The sequence below is a fragment of the Gnatocerus cornutus genome, chromosome 8 (genome assembly GCF_029298725.1).
Source record: "Gnatocerus cornutus isolate USDA-ARS CGAHR chromosome 8, icGnaCorn1.1, whole genome shotgun sequence".
Lineage (NCBI taxonomy): Eukaryota > Metazoa > Arthropoda > Insecta > Coleoptera > Tenebrionidae > Gnatocerus > Gnatocerus cornutus.
This window is the reverse complement of record NC_142240.1, coordinates 13,133,577-13,144,085: the sequence shown is the minus strand read 5'-3', so window position 1 is coordinate 13,144,085 and position 10,509 is coordinate 13,133,577. Positions and strand designations below refer to the sequence as shown.

Below are 10,509 nucleotides of genomic sequence, written 5' to 3'. Positions count from 1 at the left end.
CTACGATTTTGGCGTGGCTGTCTAGCGCGAAAAGCTGGCAGTAGGTTCTCAGTACTTTGTGCTTTTTCTCATATCTGCGCGTCAGTTTTTCAGAAAACCTCCAATGTAGGACGTACTGTTTTCTAACTTCGTGTAAATCGATGTTAGGTTTGACGGTAAGAGCTCTTCCTAGAGCACCATCGAGGGATATTGTTGTACAGATAATTATGGAAGGTTTGCAAATATTTCGTTCAAATTTTCGAAATTCGCTCATACAAATAGGGTAGTCGTCAACAATGTAACCACTACAAGACTGATAACTTGCTTTTATGTCTTCTTTAAAATGTCGTAAGTTGCATTTTTGTTTAAATTTCGTCAACGTGACGCCATGTATAGACGGCATTCTCGGGTGAAGTATTCTGAGATTGCAATAGTCTGAGAGGTAGTGTGCAAGAGATGTTTTACCAGAATATGTAGGACCTGTTATCCAAATAATGGGCAAGTTCGAGCGACGAACTTCTTGCCAGTCTTTCTTGTTTAAAGAATACTGTTCAATTTTGGCTGAAATTAAGCGGAAAAAACAGCACATTTTGAAAAGTTAGGCGAAAGTCATGGTTTGACATAAGTTTTATTTCAACTTTATGGCATTACAGGCTGCAAATCAAACTGAAGATGATAGTATCACTTTTAATATAAAAGTTACACAGGATATAACAAATATATAATATAGAAACGTGTAGCTAATAAAAAAATCTACTCCCTACAATAAGATTTACCAAAGGAATGAGTTATTTAGCGTTAACAATTCTGTAATGTAAAGTCAAATCCGCTGAAGATTTCCAGATAAAATGTTTCACAGTTCTCAAATCCATAGTAGGATCGAGTATTTGATCGTTACAGGTTAGCTCGATTTGGTCAACATTGTAGCCGTTATTTGTGGGGGTGGTGGACTCAGCGTCACCTCCCGGTGAGCTAGCGTTGCCGTCACCTAGTAGTTTCTCCAAAATATGTTCAGCGACTTTTCGGCATTGAATGAAGTCGTTGGCCACCAGGCGGTCAGGCTGCAATGACATATAAACTCGCATTTTAAGACCAATACCACATGTACCTTCTTTAGTCTATCTTGTTTCAACAAATGAGAGGGAACCGACGTGTGTGGCTGAAGATAAAATTGCACTTTGATGAACTTCCCGGTGCAGTTTTCTTCAATATTTGAGATCACCCAGTTTGGTACCGTCTCGTTGAGGAGAGCATTCTCGGTATCTCCCACCGTATCGCCCACTAAAACTCTGTACAAAGTGCGTCCTCCTACTTCACTGTAATTTTTTTTTTGTTAATACTTTGATGGGCGATTAGTCTGATTAGCGTACCTTAAAATTAAAGGAATGTGTTTGGGTACTGTAAAATACAATTTATTTTCCGAATCCTTCTCTACCCCTCTCCAGTGCTCAAATAAAGCCTGCAATAACAATTTCCCGTAGTTTACTTTTTGATCCGGTTCTGGACAGTCTCTAATTCCCGCATCTCTAGCAGACACCCACGCTGAAAAACAATCAACTTCATCTTGGCCCAAGTGGATGGTTAACATTCCAGTCTTAAGATCAACGTTAAACCAATTTGGAACATAAACTACTTTAAACCTATTTTTTAATTCATCCTGGAAATTTACTTGACCCAAGTCTTCGACTTTTCGAGCCTGAAATCCATTACGCAATGTTTAAAAATTTCAATGAAAAAAATGGAATAAATACTCGTAATACATCATAGAGCGCAACATTCTCGTTAGCGTCTTTGGTTAAAATATGCCGCTTATCATTAAGAACCACAGCCTGACGAATTGCGGCACCTCCCGCTATTGAGGAAATTGGAGATGACGGCATTTTAGCCTCTTCTTTGAAATGTTTTTCTGTTGGTAATTTCCAACAACGAATACTGGAATTTGAAGTCGATACCTAGACAAAAAAGATCGTCAAAAACATTTTCGTTTTTAATTGACGCACGTTTAAATCAGGACTGGGAAAAATTGCGTACCCAAACAGCCTGCTGATCTGCCGTGAAACACATTTTCAAAACAGGAGCCTCCTCAACGCACACAACAATACTGTTTTGGGGATTTTTTAAATCAGTCATTATTACCTACAACATTAAATATTAATATTTAGATAAATTAGAGGTTTTAGTTACTTTTTTATCCCTGCCCCCTGAGATAACATGACTAAAACTATCAGTAGCTAATAAAGCCCACACAGAATCTCCATGTACCCTAATAGTTTGAATGCATCTCTGCCCTCCTAAACTCCACACTTTGATGGACCCATCACTGCTACCTGATATGCAATGGGAACCATCTTTTGACACAACTAAAGCCTTTACATTATCTGCATGTCCCTTCAATTTAAAAAGTTTAACACAACTTCTAGGGTCCCAAAGTCTTAATGCTTTTTCTGTAGATCCACTAACTATTACTGATCCTGAAGGATTCATAGCTAGACTATAAATTGATTCTTTACTTCCCATTAAACTAGATGCTAAAACAAGTATAATTATGTGATGTTGCAATAAGAAGTCTCTTACTAGTGACTGTGTTATTGCTAGCAGTTAAAGCAGTCAGAGTTGTGATGTCCCATAAATAAATAGACTTGTCAAGACCTGCTGAAGCTACTTGCTCCCTCTCTTTAGCGTAAGCCAAGGCTTTGACATAGTCTTTATGTGTTCTTAAAGTTGACATACAAAAACCTTTGTGGGCATTCCATACTTTCACAGTAGTGTCTGAACTAGCCGAGATTACTATAACAAAAGGGTAAAATCTCGGTTTAAAAGAACATTTTCTTACAATGTCGGCCTCCACAACATAATACAATATCATTGACCCAATCTGTATGATGTTCCATTCCATGTAAATAGCGTTCATGTTCATACACCCTGATAATAGAATCTCTCCCAGCAGAATACAAACGATCTAATACAGGGTCTATTTGCAACGCATTTACTCCAGATCTGTGTCTTTTCTCTTCTGCTTCACATATTACCATCGAGACCTATATGAAATGTTTAAAAACAGTCGTTAGGTAAATAATGTGTCAACAACCTGAACTTTCTTTCGGAGATTTTGACCTCCTGCTTTTAGATTTGCCATTGTCGGGATTTCTATTTATGTCATATTTAAAAGAGGGGAAGCGGCGCAGCTCTATATGAACAAAGAAAATTGTTTTTTGGAGTTTTGAAAGGGATTTTAGGTTAGGATGATCGACGTTGACATTGTTGACATTACATGTTAGTTCATATGTCAGCCAAGTGGCGCAACAATAGGATCCAATAATGGTGACGTCACATCAAGCGCGAACTTTTGAATTTTACTTTGGAAAGATTGTTTAAAAATCGACCTTATGTTTAATATGTTCTTTAGCGTAAACAAACCGAAATGTTTAGTAAAGATACTATTTAAATAATAAGAATTATTACTAAAAGAGACTTTTTTTTTGTTTTTATATTTTAAACATTAAATTCGAAAATTATTTAGTTATTAATATTTTTCATTTTCATAAATGCAATAACAATAATTACCATTAAAAAAAAACGTTAATTTAAAACAGTATTTGAGTAATAAATTTATTAGGATTTTTTCACTAAACAATTTAAACATATTTTGAAAATCGTTTTTCTAATTATGTAAACATAATCACTTGCCACCTCAAATACGTTAATGTTGTTTTAGAAACTTTTAGATTTTGATATTTCAAAACTAGCAAAGTAAAATTGAAGTTTTCGAGAACCAGTTTTAATTTCGTACACGCATAATTATTATTTCCGTGTGCGTCTTGTAACCTTCTTAAAATTAAAAGTTTATATACTAAATTAAATGATGCAACACTAAAATTAATTTCATAGTTTTTTTTCCTTGTCATTAAACTGGAGAAGAAAACACGTTCGCCCTATTTAATAAATGGGGCACTTTTACATTTGACCCCTAAATTGTGCATAATGTTGGTAAACTAAGTAACTGATCTAAGCCACGGTGTTGAATTGAAACAAGATGAATAATATTACATTTCAATAACTTACTATATAAACCAAAAGGTCTATGCGGTCATTATCAGTCGAAGTGGGTTAACAAGACATACAAGAAATGAAGACCACTTTGGTAAGTTACTACTTGTTAAGTTTTCCCTCATTATTCTTTCTTAGTGTTTAGTTTTTTTCGCCGTTGTTGCAATCATTGTCGAGGGAGGGTATCTCCACGGTCATGGGGGTGGACACATAGCTACTTCTTCCATTTACACCCATAGGACTGTCCAGACAGGCCCTGTGGGTCATGGTGGTGGAAGTTACCACATTAATTCTTATCCGAGCGGTGGAAATAGTGGCGGAAGTGGAGGAAACCGTGGGGGTGGAAGTGGAAGCGGAAGTGGAGGTAGCTACGGAGGATATTCAGGAGGTTTTAATTCTGGAAATCTTGGCGGTCATGGTCACGGTTTCCATGGATAAAATCTTGTGGTAGTTATTAAGACTTTTTAAGTTCACTGTGTATATTAATTCGGACATATCATTAATAATAAAGGTATTGTAAGATTGGATTGCGCTTTTTATTGAATAACAAAAATCGCTTATTTTAAGGAGATTTCTAAGAAGACATTGAATAAAAATACTGTAACGTTTTTCTCTTTATTATTTTTACAACTGTCCAAAAACAAAACTTATTATTATTCCTAACTAGCCTACTCTTCCCATACTAGCCTACTATCGTCACACTCTCCCCCTCTTAATTTTCAACGTCCTCGGAGAATACTTCTTCTCTACCTCTATATGGAAACAAACGATCACTGTGAACTACCTTCGGTTTACCATTGCGGCCCATGCGGATTCTGAATACTACATCATTCAAACATTTCAAAATCTCATACGGCCCTTCCCAGTCTTTCTGGAGCTTTGGACATCTTCCTTTTTTTCTTTTAGGATTGAAAAACCAAACTTTGTCGCCTTCTTTATACCTGGACCCCGTAGCTCGAAGATCGTATCTCGCCTTCATTCTGTTGCTCGCCGTACTGATGTTATTTCTGGCATCTTCATGAAAATTCCATAAGTCTTTCTGCATTTTGTTAACCCATTCTGGCAAAGTTTGTTCCGATTCTTCAGGTAATTGACCAACAACTAAATCTATAGGTAACCGAAGCTCTCTTCCAAACATCAATTTTGCTGGTGTGAATCGCGTAGTCTCATTTACGGCAGTTCTATACGCCATCATGCAAAGACTGATTTTCTTGTCCCAGTCACCTTGGTTCTTATCGACGAATTTTGAAAGATAATCCAAAATTGTTCTGTTGAACCTCTCAACCATTCCATCTGACTGTGGGTGAAGTGCAGTCGTTCTTGTTTTATTTATGCCCAGGATTTTCATAACTGAAGAAAATAACCCTGATTCAAAATTTCGCCCTTGATCTGAATGAATTTCCATTGGAACCCCAAATCTTGAAATTACGTTTTCAATCAGTGCTCCAGCCACAGTCTCAGCTTCTTGATTTGGTAGAGGAAGAACTTCTGGCCACTTTGTAAAGTAATCCATTATAACAGCTAGATACTTGTTTCCACGAATTGTCATCGGCAGTGGTCCGAGAATATCGATAGCTATTCTCTCAAACGGAGACCCGACGTTAAACTGTTGCATCTTCGAACGCTGTCTTGTATTGGGACCTTTTCTACCATTACAAGCATCGCAGGTTTTGCAATAGTTTTCAACATCTTCTCGGCAACTAATCCAATAAAACCGTTCCCTAACTTTTTCCAACGTCTTCTTGATGCCAAAGTGACCACCAGAAGAGCTATCGTGAAGATGTTTTAAGACTTCGATTATTAACGCTGCTGGTAAAACCAGTTTTTCTTTCGTTTCTCTACCATCTGCACTTTCCCACAGCCTGTAGAGCAAACCATCCAACAGTTTCAGACTTTTCCATTGTGCCAAATACGCTTTCAAAATTGGGTCTGACCCAGAAACTTCTTGAAATTCTGGTCTTCTTTCCATTTCTAACCATTCAATGATTCTTTTCAACGACGAATCCTCTCGCTGTTTCTTCTTCAAATCTTCTGCAGAAATTGAAGAACCATTTATTTCGATCTCTTCCAGCTTTGTGACATTGACAGAGACTTCTCTTTCTTCTTGTCGACAACAATTTTTACAATTTCCATCACATGGTCTTCGTGATAAAGCGTCAGCATTCCCGTGACTTCTTCCAGGACGATGACGAATTTCAAAGTCGTAAGTTTGCAAAACCTCTAACCATCTTGCTGTTTGACCTTCTGGATTCTTAAACTTCATCAACCATTGTAACGCAGAATGGTCTGTGCGAATCACAAACTTTCTTCCATAAAGCAAATTGTGAAAGTTCTCGATGGACTTAACAACGGCATAAAGTTCTTTTCTTGTGACGCACCAGTTTTTCTGTGCTTTATGAAGAGTTTTGCTGTAATAACCAATAACTTTCTCGCAACCATCTTGTTCTTGCGACAGAACAGCACCAATACCAAACGAGCTTGCATCAGTGTCTAAGAAGAATTTTCCTTCTTCTTGTGGATGAGCCAAAATCGGAGCAGAAGTCATCAACACTTTCAAATTCTCGAACGACCTTTGACATTCTTTTGTCCACTCAAATTTCTTGTTCTTCTCAGTGATGACAAAAAGGGGTTTGGCAACATCAGAGAAATTCTTCACAAACCGACGGTAGTAACTACAAAGTCCGAGAAAACTTCTTGTTTCATGGACGTTAGTGGGAATCTTCCAGCTTTTTACGGCTTCTGTCTTCTCAGGGTCAGTCTGCACGCCCTCACCAGACAACACATGCCCCAGATACTTGACCTGTTTTTGGAACAAGTAACATTTCTTGGGGTTTAATTTTAAATTAGCGTCCTTTAGTCTACTAAATACTTGGCGCAAACGAATCAGTTCTTCATTGAAATCTCCAGCGTGAACAATAACATCGTCCAAATAAACTAACGCAGTATTCCAAGATAAACCGCTTAATATGCGTTCCATTAATCTTTCAAATGTACTCGGCGCATTACAAAGTCCGAACGGCATAACATTAAACTGCCACAAACCCGCACATGAAGTAAACGCAGTCTTTTCTTTATCTGTCTCGTCCATTTCGACCTGCCAATAACCACTTTGCAAATCTAAAGTGGAAAACCATGACGAACTACCGACAGCATCCAAAGTGTCATCAATTCTAGGAAGTGGATAAGAATCTTTCTTGGTAACTTCATTTAATTTTCTATAATCAACGCAAAATCTTGTTGAACCATCCTTCTTTTTAACCAACACGATCGGTGAGGTCCATGGACTCGTCGAAGGCTCTATTACACCTCTTTGGTGCATGTCCTTTACCATCTCATTAACCTCACCAACTCGGGACAGTGGAACTCTACGTGGGGCCTGTTTAATTGGTCTAGAATCTCCTACGTCTATCTTGTGCTTGACTAAATGAGTACGTCCAAAATCACCTGAATTTTTAGCAAAAATGTTTTGAAATTCCAATAACAAATCAAAAACTTTCTTCTTTTGTTCAGAACTTAAATCTTGAGTACTTCTTCTATAAAGATCTTCTAGACAATCTGACAGTTTTCGTAAAGACTTTTCTTTGTAAATGTTACTTGACTCTACTGCTTTAATGCTTTGAACATGTTCAACTTGTCCTAGAGGTGTGCCTTTCTTGATTTTAATGGCTTCTGTTGAGGTGTTTAAAATTCTAATTGGTAATCTTGAACTTTGTGCGATAATTCTTGCCAAAACTACAGGCTTATTATGACTGATGAACTTTTCAGGCTCAAAGATGTATAAAGCATTGTTGTTTAATTCGGAAATTTCAATTGGAATAACAAACTCTGATGTAGCTGGTACAGTAAAATTACATGGAGACATGATGACACGTGTTTCCAATTTGATATTTTTGCAATGCAAGGACACTTCTTCATTGTTGTTGATTTTCAGAACATTATGCTTCAGATCTACGATGCACCCATTGTTGCGCAAAAACTCAGCACCCAGGATACAATCGTCAACGACTGCAGCAACAAAAGCTTCGTGATTTGTAACAAAATCACCTAGTCTAAATTGAAAGCTTTTGACGCCTAAAACAGGAATCTTGTCACCATTTGCTGTCTTCAGAACAATTTTCTTTGAAAAATTAACATCAGGTGAATCAATGTTGGACATCTTAGAAACAATTCTAGGATGAACAATGGTGACATTAGCTCCAGTATCTACCAGCATTTTACAGGATACACTATTTACAAAACCTTCTAATATCGGACTATTTTCTAATCTGCAAACATGAAGATTAACAACTTCATCTTCACTGCAATCAGAAGAGTTGGTTGAAGAATTGTGGACAAATTTGAGGCGTTTTTGAAGATGCCCAGCCAATCCCTGCCTCTTGAGATTGGCAAAATCTAGTTTTCCAACGATGTGTTGGTGCCCTGGTCGACTGATCTTGTCACTCTAGGTCTTAATTTACACTGGCTACGAACGTGCCCCTCCACTCCACAATTCCAACAAATAATTTTCTTAGAGTAATTAGGATTAACCGCTGACGAACCAGATTTTCTAGGGAATCTTGAAGAAGACCTAACAGCAGCAATCTTCTCGATGTCATCACTAAGGGGAACATCGATGCATCGAACACTCTTACATTGTCGAGTCGCCTTTGTTGCAGCCTCAATTTCAAGCGCTTTCACTAGAGCTTCCTGGAGTGTACGAGGATTTGACAACCGCACTATTCGCTGGACGTCAAAATCTGCAATTCCTTCAATGAACTGTCTCGCTGCGATGTATTCCTGCGTCTCTAGCGGACACTTAGAAAACGCTTTACGTGCCAATCTCTGGATCTCATAAGCAAAGGAAGTTAAGTCTTCGCGCGGCAACTGACTTCTATTATGTAGTTGGCTATATAACAGCTCTGACAGATGTTCATCACCAAATCGAAGTTTTAAGGCAGATGTTAGTTTTGAATAATCCAAACGATCGGAAGCCGGTAAACTTTGCAAAACTCCTAACGCAGTTTCACGTAACATGGCGGCTAGCATATTCGCCTTTTCGTTAATCGACCAATTATTTATTTTACCAACAATCTCGAATTGAGTGTAATATTCATCCCAAGAATCTTTGCCTGTGAATGGACTTGGTTTAACAGATAAACCCGAAGAAACAGTCGCCTCTCCTAGTCTTCTACGAAGCACTCCTTCAATTGCTTCCATTTTTCTATTAATCTCCTCTTCGATGGTGGCCTCCATTATGTCTTGCATTTTCGTCACCTTTTTCTCTACTTGCGCTAACATCTCTTCCACCTTACTAACTCTTTCACTATTTTCTTGTTTTAGTGTTTCTTCCACTTTTCTAATTTCCTCGACGGTATTGTTCTTGATTTCTTCTGTGTTTTTCCTCATCATTTCCATAATAGCAGCTAACTGTGCCTGCAACTCTACCGACGTCATGCTTCTGGTCATGGGCATTAACAACTTGTTCAACAACTACGAGACAACGACGAACTCGAACAAATCCCACTTCTGACACCAAATTGTAACGTTTTTCTCTTTATTATTTTTACAACTGTCCAAAAACAAAACTTATTATTATTCCTAACTAGCCTACTCTTCCCATACTAGCCTACTATCGTCACAATACATTTAATAAAGTTTGTCTGATTTGTAAAAAAGTTAGTCCCAGTATTTCAAAAGTTTTTGGGAGTTTCCATCAAATTTAAAATTTGTTGCTAAGAATCTTAGATATCTCAAGTTTGATGTTTTTTAATTTTTTCAAAAACAATTTTTCGACTCTACTAGAAATAGATTGATAAGAATCCGGTGATTCATATCCTGTATTGAAAAATTTAATTTTAACAAATTGTCGTTTTAATAGAGTTTATTATAAGTTTATGTTCAACCCTTTTTTTGATTTATTTTTTGGCAAAACTAATGGTAGTATTTAATATTTATTTCATATTCTAATTCGACGTTAAAATCCATGCAATAAAACAATTTTCTAAAGAGCTCTTATTAAAAACCCTGTTCATTTATTTAGTCCATAATACAAGCGATTTTTTATGCCTTTCAATAAATGATATTTCATACTGATGCGTTACAACCTCTCTGTTTTGAGGCATTTTATTTTAAACTTGACAAAATACAATGATTTCTATACTAATGACAATTATCAATATAACAGTTATAAAAAATTTAGATTTGTTTATTGGCCGTTATTTTAAAAATGAACCAGTAGCCATCATCAGCTCATATTTGCAAAATTGGAATCCAAATTTGAATTTCATACTAAACTTAGAAAATTCTAAACTCATAGCTGGTCCCACATTGGAACAAAAAGTGCCATCACTAATCAAGAACTATATCTTGATTGAAGACGACTTACATGCTTTGAATCTATCAATTGACCAAGCATTGTACAAAATTAATACTCGAAAAAATTTTCTTGTAATAGTCCAGAACGACATCACTGAAGAAAATGTCAAGCGGGCATTCAAAACTTTG

General features: G+C 36.9%; 2 protein-coding genes across 2 annotated transcripts; one reads left to right on the top strand and one right to left on the bottom strand.

Moving 5' to 3' along the window:
- Nucleotides 1–588: 588 nt before the first annotated feature.
- LOC148170000 (WD repeat-containing protein 48 homolog) lies at nucleotides 589–3,210 on the bottom strand. Its single transcript, XM_088043710.1, has 9 exons — nucleotides 3,068–3,210; nucleotides 2,813–3,017; nucleotides 2,554–2,766; nucleotides 2,164–2,507; nucleotides 2,011–2,115; nucleotides 1,731–1,931; nucleotides 1,350–1,675; nucleotides 1,088–1,295; nucleotides 589–1,040 (listed from the first exon to the last, which is right to left on the bottom strand). Exons 1-9 carry the CDS (start codon nucleotides 3,113–3,115, stop codon nucleotides 768–770), a joined length of 1,923 nt encoding a protein of 640 aa, XP_087899836.1. The 5' UTR covers nucleotides 3,116–3,210; the 3' UTR covers nucleotides 589–767.
- An 864-nt stretch (nucleotides 3,211–4,074) lies between these two features.
- On the top strand, nucleotides 4,075–4,553 carry LOC148169999 (uncharacterized). Its single transcript, XM_088043980.1, has 2 exons — nucleotides 4,075–4,120; nucleotides 4,165–4,553. Exons 1-2 carry the CDS (start codon nucleotides 4,106–4,108, stop codon nucleotides 4,462–4,464), a joined length of 315 nt encoding a protein of 104 aa, XP_087900106.1. The 5' UTR covers nucleotides 4,075–4,105; the 3' UTR covers nucleotides 4,465–4,553.
- The last annotated feature ends 5,956 nt before the right edge of the window (nucleotides 4,554–10,509 follow it).